The 22,163-nt window shown below is 40.2% G+C and overlaps 5 protein-coding genes across 8 annotated transcripts; 3 read left to right on the plus strand and 2 right to left on the minus strand.

The window, feature by feature from the left end:
• Nucleotides 1-76: 76 nt before the first annotated feature.
• Nucleotides 77-6,323, minus strand: LOC135948055 (apoptotic chromatin condensation inducer in the nucleus-like). 3 transcript variants are annotated; one of them, XR_010575753.1, is made up of 15 exons: nucleotides 6,192-6,323; nucleotides 5,509-5,769; nucleotides 5,095-5,252; nucleotides 4,958-5,041; nucleotides 3,637-4,836; nucleotides 3,203-3,355; nucleotides 2,943-3,072; nucleotides 2,747-2,885; nucleotides 2,463-2,677; nucleotides 2,186-2,381; nucleotides 2,014-2,105; nucleotides 1,850-1,955; nucleotides 1,033-1,145; nucleotides 725-980; nucleotides 77-409 (listed from the first exon to the last, which is right to left on the minus strand). XR_010575753.1 is itself a non-coding variant. In XM_065497120.1 (14 exons), the coding sequence occupies exons 2-14, from the start codon at nucleotides 5,737-5,739 to the stop codon at nucleotides 816-818; spliced, it is 2,982 nt and encodes a 993-aa protein (XP_065353192.1). In that variant the 5' UTR covers nucleotides 5,740-5,769; nucleotides 6,192-6,323; the 3' UTR covers nucleotides 77-815. The 3 variants fall into 3 exon arrangements, 2 of the variants coding, with proteins under 2 accessions (XP_065353192.1, XP_065353193.1); XM_065497120.1 differs by having other exon boundaries at nucleotides 77-980; XM_065497121.1 differs by having other exon boundaries at nucleotides 77-980; nucleotides 5,509-5,765; nucleotides 6,192-6,315.
• Nucleotides 6,324-7,060: 737 nt separating this feature from the next.
• Nucleotides 7,061-8,566, plus strand: LOC135948057 (uncharacterized). Its single transcript, XM_065497124.1, has 7 exons — nucleotides 7,061-7,442; nucleotides 7,499-7,602; nucleotides 7,659-7,790; nucleotides 7,840-8,040; nucleotides 8,096-8,170; nucleotides 8,234-8,422; nucleotides 8,488-8,566. The coding sequence occupies exons 1-7, from the start codon at nucleotides 7,061-7,063 to the stop codon at nucleotides 8,521-8,523; spliced, it is 1,119 nt and encodes a 372-aa protein (XP_065353196.1). The 3' UTR covers nucleotides 8,524-8,566.
• Nucleotides 8,567-10,037: 1,471 nt separating this feature from the next.
• On the plus strand, nucleotides 10,038-11,697 carry LOC135948059 (uncharacterized). The gene is made up of 4 exons (XM_065497126.1): nucleotides 10,038-10,281; nucleotides 10,890-11,057; nucleotides 11,253-11,391; nucleotides 11,455-11,697. Exons 1-4 carry the CDS (start codon nucleotides 10,206-10,208, stop codon nucleotides 11,516-11,518), a joined length of 447 nt encoding a protein of 148 aa, XP_065353198.1. The 5' UTR covers nucleotides 10,038-10,205; the 3' UTR covers nucleotides 11,519-11,697.
• Nucleotides 11,698-12,018: 321 nt separating this feature from the next.
• Nucleotides 12,019-14,363, plus strand: Fnta (farnesyl transferase alpha). The gene is made up of 7 exons (XM_065497125.1): nucleotides 12,019-12,326; nucleotides 12,380-12,503; nucleotides 12,850-12,945; nucleotides 13,004-13,138; nucleotides 13,190-13,390; nucleotides 13,462-13,630; nucleotides 13,687-14,363. The coding sequence occupies exons 1-7, from the start codon at nucleotides 12,170-12,172 to the stop codon at nucleotides 13,759-13,761; spliced, it is 957 nt and encodes a 318-aa protein (XP_065353197.1). The 5' UTR covers nucleotides 12,019-12,169; the 3' UTR covers nucleotides 13,762-14,363.
• Nucleotides 14,364-14,850: 487 nt separating this feature from the next.
• Nucleotides 14,851-20,871, minus strand: LOC135948056 (monocarboxylate transporter 10-like). 2 transcript variants are annotated; one of them, XM_065497122.1, is made up of 6 exons: nucleotides 20,418-20,871; nucleotides 17,773-17,924; nucleotides 17,458-17,590; nucleotides 16,706-16,992; nucleotides 16,507-16,647; nucleotides 14,851-15,321 (listed from the first exon to the last, which is right to left on the minus strand). In XM_065497122.1, the coding sequence occupies exons 1-6, from the start codon at nucleotides 20,602-20,604 to the stop codon at nucleotides 14,914-14,916; spliced, it is 1,308 nt and encodes a 435-aa protein (XP_065353194.1). In that variant the 5' UTR covers nucleotides 20,605-20,871; the 3' UTR covers nucleotides 14,851-14,913. The 2 variants fall into 2 exon arrangements, with proteins under 2 accessions (XP_065353194.1, XP_065353195.1); XM_065497123.1 differs by having other exon boundaries at nucleotides 20,422-20,564.
• Between the last annotated feature and the right edge of the window lie 1,292 nt (nucleotides 20,872-22,163).

Here is a 22,163-nt window from a genome sequence, read left to right on the forward strand (position 1 = left end):
TATTGAAACTATTAGATTTATAGCAAATTGAGTTATGTCGGTTGTGTATAATTTGTGTATGAGAAATAAAAGGCAGTTTTGGCCAAATGAATGCGTGTTTCCATATATTTATTGTGTTGAGTCGCCAGAGTCGTGAAAATACAAGGTACAATTTGGTTTCTTGAGGCCTGCTGGCGTCTTCAGTTTAGAGTGGACACGAGGTGTGTCGCCTCCTGTCGCGTATTTTCTTGCCGATCGCACGAGTGAGTGCGGCTGGAAGAAGCAAATCGATTTTTCCGCAGAGGGTTCACAGGGGTTCTTTCAACGCTTTCGTGTTCGATCAACTTGGCGCCGCAACTTAACAGTGACCACAACCATCAACTGAGTGTGCGCGCGCCTCGCAAAAATTAACTCGCTCCTCGCGGCTAGCCTGAAGAAATAAAATACGCTTTGCAGATCAACTGGACTCTGGGGTTAGTCAATTCGCACCTCCTGCAAAATGAATGTTTGAATTGAACGGGGAGAGGGCAGGGAGGGATCAGCGGGACAAGGAAAGGGTGATGGAGACAAGAAACACCTACAAGCAATAATTATACACAAGATGAGTGCAAGAGGAAATGGGTTGGCGTGAGCAGACAAAAGGAAACCAAAAACCAAATGCTAGCAACAAGAACTAAGATGATTTTTTTGAATTTTCTTTTTCTTTTTTTATGTCATATTTGTTTTGCCAAGTTGGAGCACAGACCATTGTTGGCTGGCTCCGTCCGAGAGACAGGATTCGTTGCTGGCAGCTGCTGCTCTCTCGCTATTCCTCAGACTGTCTGGAGCTTATCCGTTCAGGCGTTAGAGTTCTGCCTGTCGGAGAGGCGCCGGGGCCTTGGGCTGCGGCTCCGCGGCCGACCTCTCACCGGCACCGGCGAGCTCCTTTTCTTGTTGAGCTCGGCACGCCGCCGCTCATGCTCTTGCAGCCGCCTCAGCCGCATTTTCTCCTTCAAGGCGATCTGAAAAGCAAATGGTGAGGAAACAAGAATGAGTTTGCGGTGAATTAGCTACCTGCTCAGCACTCAACGGAAGCCAGTAAATGCAAGGAGTTGCTTTGGTCTTGCGGAATAAGTCATCCAGCATCTTTGGAGGAGGCTCGTCTTCCTTCCTCTTTGTCTTGCGCTCTGTAATTATTGGCAGTGCCCCTGGTTAGCAAATCAACTTCATCAAAGATCAAGGTGGAATAACTCTCAAGCTCGCATTAATCAAATTAAAATATCATAAATATAAGGAATACTAGAGGAATGGCTCTGGTGCTGGGGAAAAAACAACGACCACAGCATAAACCGTTGAGGATTGAGGATTCTGAACTACCAGCCGTTGAAAAAGGTAACTGCATAAATTAACACTTTTTATGTTCTTACAGTCTCACGTCACTGTTAGAGGTGATTTTTTTTAATTTTTATTATATTTAAATGATTTTACAAATTATGAATGCTTTACATTTTCGGAGCAGATAATTAATGTAGAATTGTCCTCAGGAAAATTCTTAAAATACGTAAGTCCAGAAAAGAACCACCTCGTGTTACTGACCCCGCACCGCAGTCTTTAATTGAAACGCTAGACATTTTCTCGTAGCAAGTAGAGTTGGAAAGCTTTCCCAATCCTCCAAATCCGAATGGACTTGTCATTGCAATGAAAGAGAATCAAATCAGACCCTGAACGTCATTTGCATTCTCACATAGCAAGTGCATGCAAAGCAGGCGCTCAACAATGAGCAATGCGAGCCAACGACTTGGTAAAACTAACCAAAAAACTCATTGATTTGCATTGGATAATTATTATATTAAAAAGATGTACTTGGTGGCATTGGCATAAAAATACTCACGCGGAGAAGGAGAAGCAGAGCGTTTGCGTCGTCGTTCCTCGAGCTCCCTCCTGGGCGGCTCTGTCTGGCTAAGTTTGTGCAAATCCCACTCTCGGATCACTTCAGCCTAGAATTGAATACATATTTGTCACATCGCGTGGCAGAACAAATGGCCAAATGTGTACCTTCTTTCGCATCAGGGCTGCGCGTTCCTCCAAGTCACTCTTGTTGGAAGATTTGGCCTCAACCTCTGGCCTGCTAACCACCTCAGGTTTTTCTGAAAAGCATTTGATTAAACCAAGCACTCACATACCAAAGGCGATTTTTTAATTCTCTCGTGTTGCTTTTGTTGCTTACCTGGTGCATCAGAGCCATTGGAAGTGACAATAGGTTGCTCAACCCTCTTGACCACAGTCTCCTCAGGCGCACTAATGTACTTTTCCATCAAGTCTCGGCTGGCAAAGTCCACAAGCAAACGCTTCTGGTTGGTCACGGGCCAATTGATGCCATGCAAAGCTTGCCTTGTGGTACTTGCCTGCTCTTCAGTTTCAAACTAAAAAATCAAATAACTGAGTAATCCATTCACAGAATTGAAATAAAATGAAAAAGCAGATAGAATAAAAAATAAACTCACTTCAACAAAGCATCTGGACTTGATCTTATTCAACCAAATTCTGCCTTCCAAAATAGTTCCAGTGCGACTTAGGAGATCCTTCAGCTGCGGAAGCGTGAAAGGCCTCACCAAATTGGTGATGTGCAGCACGGTCGACAGCTCAAACTTCGGAGGGGTCATAGGTTGCTTCGGCTTGTTCTCCGTGGACATGTGCACAATTGACACCTTGCGCGGTCCTGCAAGAATCAGAGGGAAAACGGCATTAACACCAATTTCTGGCGTTTTTCCAGCACACACACACACACCTGTTTCCTCTTTCGCCGCGTCGTCCGTGTACGCCGAGGGCATTGCCGGCGCCATGTCCATTGGGGTTGGGAGTGGCTCCTCCTCTAGAATTTTCTTCACCTCCTCCTCAGGGGCGAATGTAGCGTCTGGAATAAGTTCCTGTTTGGACAGTCGGTTAGTTAGAGGCAAACCACATCACAAATCGTAAACCCCTACTTTAAGAGAGTCTGTCGAGATAGCCACTGCAGCGTTGATCTGCAAGCCGGCCGCGTTGCTCAGACCCCAACGTCTCTTCTTCTTGGGTCCGTCCAAGCTGGTGTCAGGCTCCTTGTTCCCTTCGGCCAGTCTGTAATTTAGTTGGGAAATGTTGACAGTTAGATCCTGGTTTCATTTCGGATTGAGATTTGAGATGCGCTACTTAAATTAATTAATTTGGGAGGATAAAACATGTAACAAGGATCGCATTGATGACTTGCCTGCTACGCTTGAGAGACACTTTCTCAGCCTTCCTTGGTGGCTTTGGCTTGACAGGACTCTCCTCTCTTTTCTCAGACTTTTTCTTTCTTGAAGGACTAGGGCTGCGTCGGTCACGTCGGCGTTCTCTCTCCCTTGAGCGGTCCCGATTGCGCCTGTAAAATATACATTTTCAATTCAGAGAGAAGAAATTCACACGAGCATGATTTTTATAACACATAAAAGCACTTTCTTACAAATTAGAATTTCATTTGTAAATCGCTCTCAAAAAAAGCAAAATGTAAAATGGTTTTGGAAGGTTACTTAACTATATTATGCGATGCAATGAATGCATTCCTCAGTAAGTGTTTTTTTATCATATTATTACCATAGTCTGAACCATTAAAGTAAAGGTTATGAAAAACTACTAGCTCATATGAATTTGTTGCAGACATACCTGTCGCTTCTGCTTTCATCACTCCTCCTCTTATTCTTTTCGTCACTTAGCTGCCTTCGTCGCGACTGCTCTGACTGTCTCTTGCCCGTGACTTCGTCAGCACTGTCCACTTCATCCTGTTCAGAGATGTCGCCGCACACAACTTCGCCAGGACTTTGCACCACCTTGTCTTCCTCATCGCCAGCAGTCGCTGCAGCAACCTGCTCCTTACCTTGCGACTCGTCAACAGTACTTGTTTCCATTGGTTCATCCTGTATCTGCTCTTTTTCTGGAGACTTCTCCTTGACCTGTTCTTCAATCTTTTCTGGCTCTTTGGCCTCAGGTTCATCAGACGCAACTTCAGGAACAGCGGCCTTTTCTGGCTCCAGAACTTGTACTGGCTCAGCAATTTTCTCAGGATCAGCAGTTTTTTCTGGCTTAGCGATTTTCTCTGGTTCAACGACAGTTTCTTGTTCTTCAACCTGTTCTAGTTCAATGACTTCGACAGGTTGAGCGATCTGTTTGGGCTCTGCAGCCTTGACAGGTTCAGTAATCTTTTCAGACTCTGCAGCCTTGACCGGTTCAGCGATCTTTTTGGGCTCTGCAGCCTTGACAGGTTCAGCAATCTTTCCAGATTCTGCACCCTTCACAGGTTCCAATACTGGTTCCGCGACTTCAACAGGTTCTAGAACTTTATCGGGTTCAGCAACTTTTTCAGGTTCTTCAACCTTTTCCTCCGCTACAGGAGGTGGTGGCTCAACTTTCTTCACAGGTTCAGGATCAGGCTCAGCAATCTCCACCTCAGCAGGTGCTGCAGCAGCTTGAGGTGCAGGAGAAGGCTCCTTCTGAACAACTGGAGCGGCAACCTCTGGAACGATTTCCTGCTTTTGCTTCACCACCTCAGGAGCTTCCTCCTGAACAGCCTTTCCATCAGCGACAGTCACAACTTCTTCTGGTGGCGCGACAGAGGGTTCTGCCTTTTCTTCCACCTTCGCCGCTGGAGGCGCAGGCAACTCCTCACTGTCCGAAGAGGAGTTTGACGACGAAGAGGAGGCAGACTCCTTCTGCTGAACCGTCTTTTTCTGCGCCTTACCCGCTCCGCGGGTGGGTCGGGTGCGAGTCCTTGGAGGACTGCTCTCAGCCGGTTGGTCCTCATCTTCATCCTCAGGCTCAGTTGTGCTTGGGCACACAAGCCAGTGACCGCTGGGAGTCCGACTCAGTCTAAAAAATTCAAATGCAAACGTAGTAAATTTAACCTGTCTATATTAAGGATTGATTTAATTAGTGTTTGGGAAAATCCCACAGCCAATGGGACTAACGCATACAAATCAAAATAACTTACTTAGTTGCTAAGTGGATAGGTGGCATTTTAGTGGGACTTTTATCTACAGCCTCATCAGGTTTTACCTCTTCAGCGGCACCTCGTCTGCAATCCCATTTCATTAATGCAATGTACAGACAATGGAAATGATTACTAACCTGCCCCTAGTGCTCCTTTTAGCAGTTTCAGCTGCTGGCTCAGTCTCAACCGCAGCAGCCGAGGCTGCTGAAGCACGTCCACGTCTAGCAGGCGTCTTTTTGGGCTCACTGGCTACAGCCCGACCCCTTCTGCCCCTTGTTGGTGGAGGAGCCTCCTCCTTCATAAATGAAATTACAATTAGACCCATAAACCGTTATGTACTCAAATGTATCTCATTAAATTAGGTACTAAAAAGCCTATAAGGAGAATTAAGAAATATATTTCTGAAAGACAGTCAGAGATTTAACAAAATAAAATTACAGTTGAAATTGTAGCTTTAAATCAAAGTAGTTAATCTTACATCAATAAAATTTTGAGGGGAGGACATTTTAAAAATGAAAACTTTCAAACTATAGCAAAAATCAGATGCGTACAGCGCTTGATTCGTCACTGTTGGAGGCTTCAGCCGCGGCTGCAGCAGCAGCCGCCACAGCCGCCGCTCTGCCCCTCCTCTTAGTTTGCGGCATGACCTCTTCCTCCTCTTCTTCCTCGTCACTCCATTCGGCTGCTTTTTGCTGTTTGACAGCTCTGCTGGAGCGCCTGGTTGGTGTTGCAACAACCTCTTTTACGCTGCCTTCCGTTGTTTTCCGTGTGCGCCGTGGCATTTTTCCCCACTTTCCGAATCAACTTCCTGCCTGTGCCAACAAATCAAAATCGAAAATTAAGTATCACAGTGTCACTACGAGCGTTGTTTGATACGTATTATCAAGCATGTGTACAATATCAGCGAAAACTGATAGCTCTTCACCTTCCACCTTCACCCGATTTACAATTTCTTCTCAGGGTTTGAAATCATATGTATTACAATAAATGTTTGGTACTTAAGCAAATTTATCATAAAAATTATAGCTTGGAGTTACATAAGTTGCATAAAACCCGTAAAACTGTTATCAGAAATATGAAACCCACGCGGACGCGCGAGCCATCTCGACAAACCAAAAACAAATGTTTACAAAGCTTACGAAAACTTGTAATTGCAGTTTGGAGAGAATTGTAAGCTAGCAATATGAAATTGAAAAATAGAAGAACTTTTTAACAAAGAAATGGTACAACTTACAGTAGAAAATCACGAAGTAGACTATTTTTACGAGAATCAAAACAAATTTAAGCGGTTTCTGAAGGCATCGTCGCCATCTTCATCGCATGGTTTGTGGGCGTGACTCTGCCTCTGCCGGTGCCCGTATTAATCGTAGGATTTTTTTTGCAACAACGCTGTCGTCAAAGACAAGAGACCAAAATTGAGTGTGCTGTGCTGCTACCTATCTGGCGACCCTGAACTGCTTTTAGTTGGATTCTTACTGGATTCATTCAAACACCTTAAAAAATAAACAATACATACATACATACGTCCTGAGAGCCGTATATATTTCTGTTCACTCTAACATCACTTTTGATTATGGGTCAGTCCGAATAAAAAGCTTGTTACCTCAACCGTTCCCAAGGTTTTATAGAAGTTGAGGTACAATCATAACGATAACTACATAATTTGGAGTCACCGAGTGTATCATAATATCATACCAGTGAGTATGAGTTATTATTACCCTTATCGTACACACCTCGTTTTCTTAAGAATATAATTATTTTAGTACACATAATATAACAAAATAATATGTGAATAGATACATATATAGTACCGAGAAGTGTAAAAGAGGTGGTAATTACATACATACACATGCCATTGCAAAATAAACTTTCATAGATTTCTTGTCTGATTGACAGGTGATGTCGATAAACCTGAAAGCACTGAATTTAATCATTTGAAGTCTAAGGTAAGTAATTACGATAGACATGAACTCGTAACATAAGCGTATTAGTATTATATTAATTTAAAAAATGTCCTTTTTTCATAATTTAAACATAACCTTTTAACAGTTGTTGCACTTTTTTACTTTTGCTTTTTGATTCAGTGTGGTGCTAAAGAAAAAAATGAATCGCTGCTCTAACGCAAATTTTGGGTCATCGCGGACAATGATGCTTCAAGCTTTCACGGGTAGACTGGTGTCTAAAAAACTAGAGACGGACTCTTCGTTTGAAAAGAAACCATTCCTACTCTTCAGTTTGCTCTGCGAAGATAGAAATCCTGTTAAGTTTCGTGCCATTAGCGGAGATGCGCTTTTTCTCAACAAGATGCTCACATTAAATCATGGCTATGAAATAAACAATGTCAACTGTGCCGGAATGTCATATCTAGTGAAAAGAAGCCAAGTCCAGGTGTCCAGAAAAGTGACTGAAATTCCCATGCTGGCCTTCTCATTTAGGAGCTTGAAACGAGTGAATGAGTGGGAGGAGACAGATCAAACCTATGGAGGTATAAATAAGATATCTTGTTATACTTTGAAGAATACTTGCTTTTCGTATTCGCAGACATCATAGCTTTGGTTGAAGATGGTCCTGTGGAGAAGCCAAACCAGTGTCTCAAACTGTATGTAGACCTAAATCTAATGGCACCAGAGCTAGGATCTAAAACGGTAAAAAATTAAAGAAGTCAAGGGTAGGAGGTTCTTAAATTTAATATTTCATGCAGGTGTCTGTTGAGTTATTCAAGCAAGATCTCCCGGATTTCAATCCTCCAGCCATATTGGTGATAACCAGTGTCAAGAAAAACGAATTTCTGGCAAAAGCTGCCCTTAGATGCACTCATGAGACTCAAATCATAGTATGTGTGTTCTGCTCTCCTAAACTGCATCTGATTTGTGTTTTTACAGGTCAACCCTTACTGGTTGGACGAATTTCATGAACTGTATCACTGGAAGTGGGGTTCACCGAGTAATAAGTTACACATTGAGCTTGGATCTTTTTCTGAAGCAAAGTTTTTGCGCTCATTTTGGGTCTCTTTGGATGCTGTTATGAATTGTGTGGTCATCACGAACATTGGCCAGGTCCACATCTACTGCACTCTTTGCAATGTAAATATTGAATGTTCTTTGCATGCCTCAAATAAGCTGTTGTTTTCAATTCTAGAAACCTCTCATATCATTAAGTAATGGATGCTCTGGAGGATTGTGTCATTTGCGCAATTATAATTTCTCCGTAGAGGTAGGATTTATATCACTATAACCTGTAGTAATGATTTAAAAACTTGTGATGTGTGCCATATAGGTTAAATTATCTGATGGACACGCCAATCTGGATGCACTCCTCTTAAATAGGGTTGTCTTCAAATTGACTGGATTTGATCCTGAGAAAAAGGTGTATGATTGGATAGTGAAACTCAAAATACAGAAGCTGCTATTTGTGCCATTGAATGTACTCTTAAGCTTTCCTTTTAATAGTCCATGTGACAAGAAGGTGGGCGCAACTCTCTTTTAGCCTGAGAGAGTTCCTAAATGCTGATAAACATTTTTAATTTACAGGCCCTAACTGTGGTGGACGCTGAAATACAAACCTGAGAAATTTAACCAGTTTAAACACCCCTGAAACTGTACAGCATTGGTGAGTAGAAAATTTAAATTTAACATCTTTTAGGGCGTACTATGAACAATTTAAAGCTTTTTTGCTGCCAAATCCTTGTGAAATTTTCATTAATATCTTCTATCAACTGTATTACTGTCTGAAACACGCTAAAATAAACACGCGTTTAAAGTTCAATAGCAGCCAGCTGCCTAATTTTTTGCTAGCGTATTAGAACACACAAAGGCTGAGAGAGGATTTTGCCAGTACAAACCAAAATGCTTATAAAATTTCTTATGATCTATTTCAATCATGATAAGACTGTTTTTTATTCCTGCCTCAAATCAAAAATTAATTTTTCAATATAGCTCATTTTTAAACAATAAAAAACTACGCTCAAGTTGTTTTAAATCACGTGCTAAATTTTTTTATTGCTACCATGTATTGATTCTAAAATCTAAATACCTCTTTTTCAGCTTTTAATATGGTTAAAAGTATTTTTTAATAAATGTGATGAATATTTTACTGTGGATCTTTATACCGTTTGCTACGCTATGTCGGTCATCAATGATAAATTGATAAAAAAATTTGCTATCACTGGAAACTTCCACAGCAATTTAGAGCCAAGCAAAAAGCAGAGAGCCTTGAACGTGATTTTGATCTTTCATTATGCAAAATATGGCGTAGTTTATTTATAACTTAAGTAACTCTGATAATATATAGCTACAAACTTTTTATATGCGAAATAAGTATTTTATTAAGGGGTGAATAAAGTAACTGGCGCTTAAAACTCTAAAAATTATTAATGCCATCGAAAAAGTCACTCAAGGAATGTTTCATTGTTTAAATAAAATCCGGACATGTAATTTCCTCGTTGCTAAGCGCATCAATTTATTATTCCAACTTCATATGTAAAGTTGAAACTAGTTGGAAAATAAATTGATGCTTTTAGCAAATGCAATGTCCAGATTTTTTCCAACAAAATTAAAAATTTTCAAACTTAGGTGCATCTTGTTCCTTATGCGTATGAGCAACACAGGTTTTTGACCCCATCAGAAGTTATAAGATGCACCTTAGAAATAAAAAGCAATATGGCAAGCCAAGCGAATGTTGTGTGTTCTCGAAAATGTTGGTCTTAGGCAAGTTAGCCTCGACGAAACGAAAACCAATGAATCGAGTAATCCTTCATCCGTTTAATTTGATAATTTTAATTGGTGTATGCACTGGTTATGAGCACTTAAAAGATCATCGACGACGCGGAATCGGCACGTAGTCCAATGCGCGTGAGAGAGCCGTCGTCAAGCAGCACGTTTTATTCTCGCTGCCCCGCAGCACTCACGTTGGCGCTTATATATGTACGTACGTGCGATCGAGAGATACATTATATTGTATAAGGTCGCCGAGGCCGAGAGAACTGGTTTCCCAGCCAGACTTGCCGTATCAAACAAAAGTTTCAAAAACATCTTAGGGACTGATCAGTGGGTATGCTTGCGCGATTGGAAAAACAAGCAGCGCGCCTGAACAAACCGGCGGCGCCGCCAAGCCGAGAGCTCGAGCCGTGTTAAATAGCCGCAGCGCGCTCGGCGACAGTCCAGTCAGTCTCCAGTGCCCTCGCGCTATCTTTCTCTCTCTCTCTCTCTCTCCCTCTCAATCCTCTCGCAACTTTATTAACTCGCATTTTATGCGCTGCCGACCCACGTTCATCCTGCAATCTAGTCGACAACTGCCCGATCTCATCACCTTGGATTACTGCTCAGGTACTCACACCTTCCGTAATGTTAGTGCCAATCTCTGCCACTTGCTGGGGCCTCTAAATCGCGATTTAATCGTACTTTTCGGTGCTCTCTTTTTTTTAAACTTGAAAGTCATTCGAATTGCTCTCGACTTTTAATAGTTGCGTAATGAAAGCGTTGATCTCTTTCCTGAAGAAGCCCTCGAGGTAAACTTATCCTCCCCACGACAGTGCTCACTTCAAACTAAAAAGTGTTCAACAATATTTACCTTCGGGCACTTTGGCCGGGAGAAATTATATCGAGCGTTCTCTAAGGAACATGTGTTGGGATCCATTTTTAGAAGAAATGGGGCACGTCACAGCCGTTGAGAACCTTTAGCCGTTGAACCTTACACCTTATCGTTTGATCTCTTTTTCAACGGAACATATTTGCTGCTTCAATGTCCTCGTGGCTAAAGATGGCAAAGTGCAAAGTGGCGTTGGCCATATGCCTAAAGTTGCTTCAATTTTACATCAGCCCCCTTATATGGAAAAATCCGAAAACATCTAGATTTGTCTTTCCACGATGATATTACAACATAATGCCCTCCTCCAAGACTTAAAGGAATTAATCGTTGTTTAATAAATTTGCAGAAATAAAGACTTCAACGAAATTGGCCATGGCTTCAATTCCTCAGGGTGCTTTTGCAACCTTCAAGATCAGGGCCAACCTATCTCAAAAGGAAGATTGGAGTAAAAGAGATGATGACTCCAAAAAGCCCAAAGACAAAAACTACTCGTATCCAAAGTTCGGCCAAGAATGTAAGGAATGAAATTAAAATAATCAAATTATTTAATTAGAAAAATATCCAAGTGCTCTACTCTGTATAGATAAAATGCCTTGCTGGAAAATCCACCAGCTATAACTTTGATTTTTCTCAAATCCATTTTTCTGCATTTTTCAAAATCAAAATTATTTGTCCAGATTTTCTCTATTTGGCTTATTTTTGTCCATAGTGCTTGATGCTTTACCAGTGAAATACAACGGCAAACTGATGAACAGCATCTGGGGACAGTACAACAAGTACTCTGTGCATAACTTCAAGCAGATGAAAGGCGATGCCCTCGTGCACAGGCAGCCCCCAGTTGACGAAATGTAATACACCCATAACGTATATTTGGACCAGAGAGATATTAATGTACTTTATTTCCTTTATAGGATTGTCAATGGAATGTCTGCCTGTGCCAGCAACCCTACATTCTTTGCCAACAAAAGTGGATAAGCTTTTGTTGGCTTAAAATGTAGTAGAAATTTAATGTAGGGGCATCGTTCCATGTTATTTAAAGAGCATGATATATTTCACAATTCATTTTTGTGTCAATTTATCAAGCAAACTGGATAACACTATTATCAAACATGAAACGAATAGTGGAAAATAAAAATTAAAGAAAAATTGAATAACGTTTGACTTCTTCAAAGTTTAAAGATATATAAATGCTACCCTGCACACCAATATAAACTAATATAAATAATTTTTTAATTGATGAAATCTTGTATTTTACAAAGCTTTAAGCTGTTGTAAAATTAAACATGTTGGGAGTATTATGAACTGATAATTATGACTGTAATAAAATTAACTTTTAAAGTCTTAAACCAATGTTATAGTTTAAATAAAGATAAATTAAAAAAAAATAATTACTGTCTCTTTAATGGTACGTCTAAAATATAAGCGATTGATCATTAATGTGTGCTTATCTGCACAGCACTCGTGTATATAGCTAAAACTAAATTCAGCCCCTCCCTTTCCTGAACACAACCAAGTCACAGCTGTAGCTGAATCAGGCAAGGCTATTGACATCATCTCTGATTTTCCTCTTCGTTCTTCTGCTTCAGACAATAAAGCATTCCATATTTTGGGGACTGGACAGTAATAATGTCCGAAACGGAGAGTAGCGGTGACGAATGCGTGCTGAAGTGCAAGAAACCGGCGTTCGTTCTCTACCGAAACCGCGAGGAGTGGAAGGACGTGGTGCCGATTCCGCAAGCCGATGTGCCTAACGCCGTTGTCGCAATTAATTATTCAGAGAAATGTATTTCACGTTGACTTGTATTCGATTGAGCGTTATTGACTTCCTTTTCGCAGTCAAAGATGTCTACGACTATTTGAGAGCCGTTCTAGCCAAACAAGAAAAATCCGAACGAGTACTTAAGCTGACTGAAGATGCACTGAACTTAAATCCAGCTAACTACTCGGTCTGGCAATACAGGTATATAACGCAGAAATTTAATATTATTAAAAGTAACTGGAGTGGAGCGTTAAGCCACAGTCATCTTAATATTATATAATATACATTTTTTACAAAAAAAATGGTTTAAATTGTTCGATAAATAAATCTACACGCACTTCGTAAATATATATTTTTGTGAATAGTATTCACTCCTTAGTGCAAATTAAACATTTATTCTGACTATAATCACAGAGTATATATTTCATTTATTTTACAAAATGCAAATAACGAATTATGTACATACTATTTTTACTACAACTAATAAAGCAAAACTAAGAACAAATTTTCAATTCTGTGCTATATTTTCATCGTCAATTTCTTTCAGGCGTGTGATTTTAAGATGTCTGAAAATTGATCTGCGTAGAGAGCTGGTATTCAGCGCCAAAATGATCCACCAGCATCCAAAGAATTATCAAGTCTGGTAAAGTAGCAGTTAGTTTTTTCGTTACTCTCAAAACTGATTTCTTTTGTTCTTGAAGGTACCATAGGAAAGCCATTGTGGAGATGCTGGGCGACCCATCGGCAGAACTCGAGCTCACCAAAAATGATCTCGAATACGACAGCAAAAACTACCACGCCTGGCAGCACAGACAATGGGTCGTCCAGACCTTTGGGTAAATTCATGGCTTTCCAGGTTGAATGGCATAATCATGGGTGTTTTGTAGGATGTTTGATGGTGAGATGGTGCTGTGTGACACGATGATTGAAGCGGACATCAGAAACAACTCTGCCTGGAACCACAGGTTTTTTGTAATAAGCAACACTACCCGCTTCACGCCCCAAGTGGTCGCTGCGCAGGTCGACTACACCCTTCAGCAAATCAGCAAGGCGATCCACAACGAGAGCGCATGGAATTTCTTGAGAGGGTAAAATTCTGAAGTTAATCTTCAACTCATTTGGTGCGAATTATTTACTGAATTCTCCTTGTTTGTTTTAGCATTCTCTGTCAAACCAAAGATGGCATATCTGGAAACATCAAAGTGAACACATTCTGTGAAAATCTGATTGCGTCCAAAAACATCTCACCACAGTTGCTAGCTTTTCTTGTCGACATCAACATGGCGCTTGCAAAGGAAGACCAGAAGGCTCGGGAAAAAGTGAAAGAAGTAAAGTTCTGATTGGACTCTAGGCTCATTTTCGCTGATTAACTTTGATTTTTCAGCTGTGTATGCAACTGGCCACAGACGTAGACACCATAAGACACAACTATTGGAATTATTTGGCCCAGACAGTCTGAAATTGATGCTGCAATAGCTGAAATTTGTGCCAGGACAAGAATGGTCCGTTGCTCTCAGCCACTCATCTTGCTTTTATTCAATCTTTTCGTAATTTAATTTCTACTTATTGGGCAAATTTTTTATAGATGGTTGACACAGTTGTTAATATTATCAAATCATACGAACCACAATTTGAGTTTTATGAATCAAAAAATTTAATTATATGGAATGATTTATTTGTCTAAAAGCAATTAAACTCATTTTCACGGCCAATCATAAGTTTTAATTTCCTTAAAAACACTGCTGGTATTATCTCATAGTCATTTGGCTGTAACATTTAAATTGTGGTTGTGCTTAAAATGACACAGCTTCGGCTCATATTCTTAAACTTATGAACCATGCAATGTGAGAATCTGAACGAAGTTTGGTGATCGAGTGCGGCTGTTTTGTGCCTACATTTGACTATATTGCATTTCAATGACGAGTCCATATGGAAGAATTGCATTCTGTAGCCTGACTCGCTACTTGCTTCATCACACCTTTCAAGCATATGGGAATGAATGTCCTGCGACAAACGTCTAGCGTTTCAATAAAAGACCTCAAAGCGGGTGCAGAAACACAAGCTGGTCCTTTTCTGACACGTGCACCCATGTCTTTTGTTCGCAATGTTATTGGGATGTTGAGTTTTCGCAAGCTGTTCGCTACCAGGGGGTCGCCCATCTCAAAAGAGATGGACTGCAAAAAGATTTTTAAATTTTTTGTTAAAAAACCTTTAAAATACTACTTAACGATGGTACCTGATAAAACTACCCTTGGTGAAACCTGTAACCAGAAACCAGATAATGCCTCTTCTTTAATACAAATTTAATTATAAAATTCAGCTCATTGTCAATTGTCTTCAGCCGGATATGAAATTTAGCAACCTACACAAAGTCAGTTAATCCAATTATTATAAAATATTCGTCAGCAAGGGCTTTAAAGCAATCTTTTCTCCACACAAATTTATCCGTTTACAATAATCTTTTCAAAGCACATTCCGCTCGGGTGTTATCAATCAACGTCAAAAGTAACCTAGAATTTCGCTGCTGGTAATAAAAGCAAGGAAACTGTAGACTGCAAAAATACTCCATACTTTAATGATTTAACCAACATGACTAAACTCTCAGTGCGGTTCACTTGTCCGGCTGGACGCGCAGTTCGATCAACGAGGCGGCCTCGGGGCCCTTCTGCTCCGGGTCCGCCTTCTCGGTCTTAAAGCAGTGCATGGCCGTGAGGGCAAGGCCGCCGAGGATGGAGGGCAGGCCGGACAGGAGGAAGGCTAGCTGGTAGGAGGAGGTCTTGTCGTAGAGCATTCCGGCCAGCGGCGGGCCCAGCGTCATCGGGATAGACATGAGGCCCAGCAGGAAGCCGATGGCTTGCGACGCGCCCTGCGGGCCGCACAGGTCAAACGCGATCGGCCCGATCAGGCTGATGAAGCAGCCGTCGAAGATGCCGATGCCCAGCACCAGAGCCACCATCCACGGCCACGTCGGCGCCCACACCATCAGCATCGTCAACGCGCCCATTGAAATGAATGACACCTGCGAATGAGAATTTCGTTTGGACAAAATCTAATATAATCACAAAAAGGAATGAACTTTTAGGATTCTACAATTTAGTTTTTGACGAAACCATGTATCTGTCTAGCTTTTCCTGATGTGAACCAAAGCTTTTTTCAATTTAGCTGATATTTTGTTTGTTCAACCAGACAAATCGATTGGTTGGTTTCACTTTCCAGAAAAAAATAACAAATTTCCCACAAGGGTTCGTTCCGCAGCTTGTAAGTTTATAACTACTAACCGTAGAGCAAAAAACCAAACATATTTATTTGTAAGCTGAAGAAATTTATATTTTACCAAATAGATTTTTTTCATTTTAAATTTCAGATAAAAATAAAAGTTAATTTAAGATTTAATAATAAATTTTTCATCATTTTTTCTTAGTGATAAAAATGGAGCTATGTGACATGGTAGTCATTTTCCTACTGTGGTTATTTTTACTCTATATTCTATATTTCATAGTTTCTGGGTAATTTTCATCTGAGCCCTTCCTGGGTCTTTTATGAATAACGATCGTGGCCACAAACTTTCAATTTCAAAGATTTTGTTAATTTTGCTTGTTGAAGGATATCATTGAATTTTATTCAATTTTAAATGCGTTAAATTTTTAGATTTTACACCAAAAATTATTATATGTTTGGACCAATTACTTATTTTTTATTACAATTTTCTTTATCTATTTCCTAATGATTTTTAGCTAAAGCAGTTTTATTGAAACTTTCTCTCTGCTGCTCTAAGTGATACGAAAAATAAATGGCCAGCACTAAATGCGCTGATTTTCATATTTAACAACAAAAATTTCATTAAATTTGCATACATATTTCTCTATATGGGGATATATATTGAAATAGATTGATCCCAATATTTTTACATCGAAATAGGAATAACGGCTCTCCAGAGGCCACCATTTATTTATTATAGACGAGGAAAGCGAATTAAATTTGAATTACACTACACTTCACACAAGTTCATGAATTCGAAATTTATACGCGCAGTCGCGCAGTTTATCAAACAAATCCCCGTGTGATGTGCGCGTATTTTTCCCGCGGAATTATCAACAAATTTATCCATAGCGGTTTTTGCGTGCGGTTGCTAGGGCAACAAATCCTTTTATGGAGTTTAGGGCGCGATGGAGCATGACGCGCGGGTTGCATAATATATTTTTACCTGCTGCAGCAGAATGCGGTCGACGCGTGGCAGATCCCCAATTTTGCCGAAAATAAGACGGCCGAGTCCTGAAGTGAGGCCGATGCACATGATTAGAATCTTGCCGTCCTCAGTCGGAAATCGCTCATCCACGAATTTGACCTGCGTGCACGCGGTAAATGTGCAAAAGCCCGTTTTTAGCGTGTCGTATGTGTCATACCATGTGGACGTACGGGACAAAGTAGCCAAAAAGGGAGCAAGGAATACAGATGGTCCAGATGACGTATCTCTTCACCCGCCAGTTGTCACGGTTGATGATGGACTGTTTTTTCGTCGTCGGCGATTTCTCTGCTGTCGCCTGTGATCCTTTGGGCGGCGTGAAAAGGAAACTGGCAGCGGCCAAGCCAGCCATGCAGATTGCCAAAAAGCGGAGTGCCCAAGGAAGGTCTCCTTCTTGCAGCAAAAAACTTAAAATCGGAGGCAGAGCTATGGTGAAAACTGAGCTGCCTGTGAGAAAAAAGATTAATGTTATTTTTCTTTTTGCATTTTTTTCATGTTCCTATTTGAATAAAGAAAAAACGTAACAATAAAAAAAATTCGATTTACCTTACATGCTCAATTATTTAATTATTTCATAAGCTTTCAGAATGTTAATTCAAACGTTGTGCAAATCAAAGTTTGTTTCAGAATCATTGAACACACATTTTTTTTAAATGCAAGCTGTTGAAGGACAATCTTATTGCAATTGATTTTCTCATGAGCGCTCAAGAGTGGATTTTTACAGATTAAAATTATAATATACAATTATTTACTAAGTTAGCTTGGTTTATGTTTATAAAAGAACAAGAATATTTGGTACGGAACTTATGTATATAATTAGATTTCCTGTTGCTTTTTCAGCAATTATATCGAGATTGCTTACGATTGAAAGAGATTTATTTTTTATACTGTTTTATGTCAATTCGAACTCACCTGTGCAAACAATTCCGTTAACTAAGCCGAGCTTTTCTCTGAAATGCAGGCCGAGCACAGCCAAAGAAGGGGTGTACGCTAGGGAAGCGCCGATGCCAAAAATAATGCCGTAGGTAACACAAAGAGCTTCCACCTGTGTGTGTCATAGTTTTGTTATACTTTTTCAATATCTGCTATTGACAAGTGCGTAAGCGCTTTGTTAAAATGGAAACTTGGTACAGAGGACGATCCAATTGCGTTATTTATTTGAAATGGTGCTAGTTTTCCTTTTAAAATGGCACATTTGAAATTTATATTTTGTGAATTTTCATTTACCGTGTGTGTCAGGAACGATGATAGTGTCATCCCAATGACGGCAAGGGAGCCACCGACCAAGGTGGTCCGCTTCAGGCCGAGCATGTCGGTCAAAATGCCAGCAACTGGCGATAATGAGAAAGTGGCGCCAATTGTCAGCGAGCCGACCAGAGCTAAATAAGAACAGAGAAAGAGTTGAAGGATCCGAAAATAATTATCCAATCACGAGAAAAACCTTTTTACAAGTCAAAGCAATCAAACGTTATATTTTTAGCCTTTGTTCAAATTCTTGATTTCAACATTTTTTTCCTGGTATTAGTTTACTCCATGAAGCCCATTTTTTTAGAGAAAAACTGATTTCCCGACTGGTTTAGAATCTATTAAATTTATTTAATGAGTTAAAGTTTATCCCATTTGGTCCAACCGTGTGTTAAATGATCTGCTTGCGTTGGAATTCGCGCGATGAAGGGGCGAGAGAAAGAGAGGCATTTTTCGTCAGGGTTTTCTGAACAGGGAAGTATTTTTGGCCGATCTATGCTTTGCTCTCTCACGTCAGAGCAGCAAGATGGTTAAAAAAGAAAAGGCAGGAGTAGCTTGCGTAAAAAAAGCCGCGACAGAGCGAGTTTCGTGCTGTTGCAACTCTATTGACAAGCTGACTGTTCAGCCGCAGAGTAATGCGACAGGGAAAAGCATCTGCAGGAGAAGCCTAGTTTACGAACTCGAAAGATTCTCTTTTATATGGATTTGGTGACGCATACATAGGTTGACTTGGCATTTGATTATATTCGCACTGTGAACTGCGATGTGTTTCGATTAGAATTTAATTGCGACGGGACTAGACGAACCGAGACTGCTCTGACGCAGAATTACACTTGAGAGTCTGCACCCTGCTTGATCAATTTTATTCCTTTGATTGGTCTTGAAGGGGCTATTTTTACTGCTTGATAAAACGAGACTACAGGCTGAACAAAAATTCTCGAGTAAAAATTGAATTTGAAGTCACAGCTTTGAAATTGAACAAAGGTTGTGAAAATTTCGCATTTTGCGCAGGTTTGTAGAACCGCGACTCCCCGAGCGCGGCACAAGCTAAGTAGAGTGGCTTGTAACAACACAGTTATCGCCGTTGATTGTGGAGAAGCACACTCGTCACTGTTTTATAACTGCGCGCGTATATGTATAAAAATCTTGTGCACGGGGCTTTTATCAGCTCACTCCTCTCCACACTCAAGGATATATATATACGTTTTGTTTGCTCTGTGAAACCCAACAAGCCCCTCTGCCGAAAAAGTTTTTAACACAAATCGCGTCAAATCAAGTCCGGCGTACGTTTCATTCCGCGAACTAGTCCTTCTCGCTGTGAGGTGATTTTCGCGCAGAAATTTAATGCGTCACAAAGAGGCGCTCTATTCCAGAATCAAGGGAACTACCTGGTTTTTTTACCATTTCGAGTGCTGATAAGCAGCAAAAGTGTTTACTAAATATTGGGCACTCTCTCTGTCTGCGACGAATATCAGCAAAGATGATAAAATGAATTTGCACATTTGTATGGTTTGGAGAGCAAAAGTTGCGATGAAAAGATTGAATCTTCTATATTTGTTCAAATCTACCGATAGCAATTAAAACTGTTCATTTTTTGCCTTTACACGATTTTCTGATTCGTAGTTTTATTAATATTTTTACTATCAGATCTCTGCTAATATGTCGCTCTATAAGCGGTATCTAAAAAATTTGCTACTCCAGCTAAAACCATTCGGCGCGTATCAGCATATTATAAATTCAAGTACCAATAATTTGTTTACCTATCTCTGCTGCGGCTTATGCGGTTGCTTTTAAGAAGAACAACGCTAATTCAAATATATTTTAGATAAGATTATATAACATTGTTAATTTACTTTTATTGCCAACCTCTGTAGATAAACAAGAGGGGCGTTAATCGCACGTCGTGCAAACAACAATATAGGCCTCTTTTGTATTAATATTTCGCTTAACCTGCCAAAGAAGCATTCCAACGGTTGGGTAAACTGAATTTTGATAATTACTAGATGCTAAGTGATTTTAAAAATAGTAAATTAACAAAGGTACATGTCATCAATTCAGAAACCAATAAGTATTTGAGGAAACCACTCCATTAAACCAGAGTACAAGAAAATAGTGCAAAAACGTAAATGAAGAAAATTGGGGGTTTCTCAACAATTTTTAGCGTTACAATAACTTAATAATAATTTTAGTGCAAATTCCTCTTCAAGTTTCTTGTGCATTTTCATATTTTATTTTTCGTTTACCAACTCAGAAAGACATTTCCTAAAGTTTTGTCGTGTGTTAATTTCTTCAGCAGTATTAGTTGGTCAATATTTAAGTAAATATTTTGTCATTCTAAAACTCACAAAATATGATAAACATTAAAATAAAAAGCTGAAGCAGACGAAAAACAATGTCATGAAGAAATTTCTTATGTTGTGTCAGAGAGGGAAAACATTGAGATGTTGCACTGTTTTACTTAATTTAGGAATTTCAAAATTTTAATTTTGTAAAAAGGACTATTGTAATTTCCTCCTAAATATTTGAAATTAAAAATTTTTCTTTCATTTTAAATTAACAAATTATAATAATTAAATTTGGTTGAAGTCTAAAATATAAAATGTTGAATTAAAATTTTTTGAGAAAACCTGCCATGGAGCTTGCATCAGTCTCCCCAGCCTGGATAAGGGTTTCCTGGAGGCGCGCGTAGATGACCGAGTAGGAGTTGATGAGGCCGAAAACGAGGCCGTTGACGCAGAAGGAGGCGGCCACCACAAGCCAGCCATGAAGGCCGCCGTCACGCGGCCGCCAGCCGTCCGCCTCAGGCGCACTCATGCTGTCGATTGCTGGAGGCCGCGAACGCTGGCTGCTGGTTGCAGTGTCTCGCCTGCTCGGACGCACGGACGGACGCACACTGCCCCCACTCAACCCCTTTTTATTTTCGTCTCATTCTCCACACACACTACGCGGCCACCGCTCGGCGAGAACAAATTAAAAGGAGGCGACGATCGAGAGGACCCACGTGGACTCTCGCGAAAGCAGCGGCGTTTCACGTGAGGCGACCTACTACAACGTTGTCTTCTGCCGTTCTACGTCCTCCTCCCCGACGAAACGGCCTGCGCGCGATACACAAAGTCAACACGAGACAACGAGTATTTAGCAAACACCTTTGTTGTGTGCAGGTTCCATTTATCTCGCCGGGCCGTGTGGGAAAAAATCGCAGGCATCAATCAGGCGCGTCGTGGAAAGTTTGCAGAAATTGGCTGCGCTTTGGGGTTAAATAATAGAGTGGGGCAAAAAGGGTCCGCTGTTCTCAGGCACCTAACAAAGTGGTTGTTTTATGAGAGAGTCAACTTGTTGTAAAGAGCAAAAGATTTAATTGTTGGAAATCACCACGCAACTATATTACAAGCAAAATAGAGCAAGAAATTTGCATACTTGATTTTTATTGATATTAAAAGTACACATTATTTTAAGAAGAGATTGCTCCACAGTATAAAAATTATTATAAATTACAGAACTCTTATTGTTTAATTTGCTCTAAAAATATACTGGGGAAATTGTTTAAAATCATTTAAAAATAAAATTACCAATCTTTAGATCTTTTATCCTCGGAAGTTACTTTTTTAATATTTTCAGCCTACTCAACGAAATCCGTAGTAAAGGAGCTGGAACATGTTGAGTGAACAGCAACAATTTCCTTCGCTATATTTGCCCTTGTTCTGGGCAGCTGTTTCAGCTATAAATTCCTCTCATCAGTAGTAAAACCCTGGAACCTAAATCGCTCTGCAGCATGCTGCAGAACGTCGCCACCTAGCACGTCTCCTCAAGGTGACAAGATATTTTTAAACGCTATCACCACATCGCTCTGGAGGGAATTTCTTACTTTATTACAAGCACTAAAAAGTTGCTAATCGATTATGTTTTGTTTCGTTCGTGTGAAGAAAAAGCAAGATTCCTCCTCTTTCGAATATCACAAAACTTGGAATTCTGCTCCTAAATTATGAACAATTTTTTGGGGGCTATGAAGACAGATATACCATGTCGCATTTTTTTACTTTGATAATTCCTCTGCGCGCTTTAGTCGTGCAAGAAAATAATTTGCGCGTCCACATATGAAACGCAGCCACGTCCTGATAAAAAGTTGCTCAATGTTTATCTAAGGATTGCGTAAAAGGGATTTGCGGTGGCGTAATATAACTGTTCCAAATTTACCAATTTTTATTTTGGGGAGGAGTAATAGGAACAAGCTGGATGATTTTTAATATGATTTTAGTGGTAGTTGAATTAGTTTTAAAAACCAACACTCAATTTAGATAACCAATTTTCAAAACATGATTTATGACAGCTCGTTTTGAAAGATTACAGGGATTTTTAGATATTTATTTTGCCTC

This window comes from Cloeon dipterum, chromosome 1, assembly GCF_949628265.1.
Source record: "Cloeon dipterum chromosome 1, ieCloDipt1.1, whole genome shotgun sequence".
In the NCBI taxonomy this organism is placed as follows: Eukaryota; Metazoa; Arthropoda; class Insecta; order Ephemeroptera; family Baetidae; genus Cloeon; species Cloeon dipterum.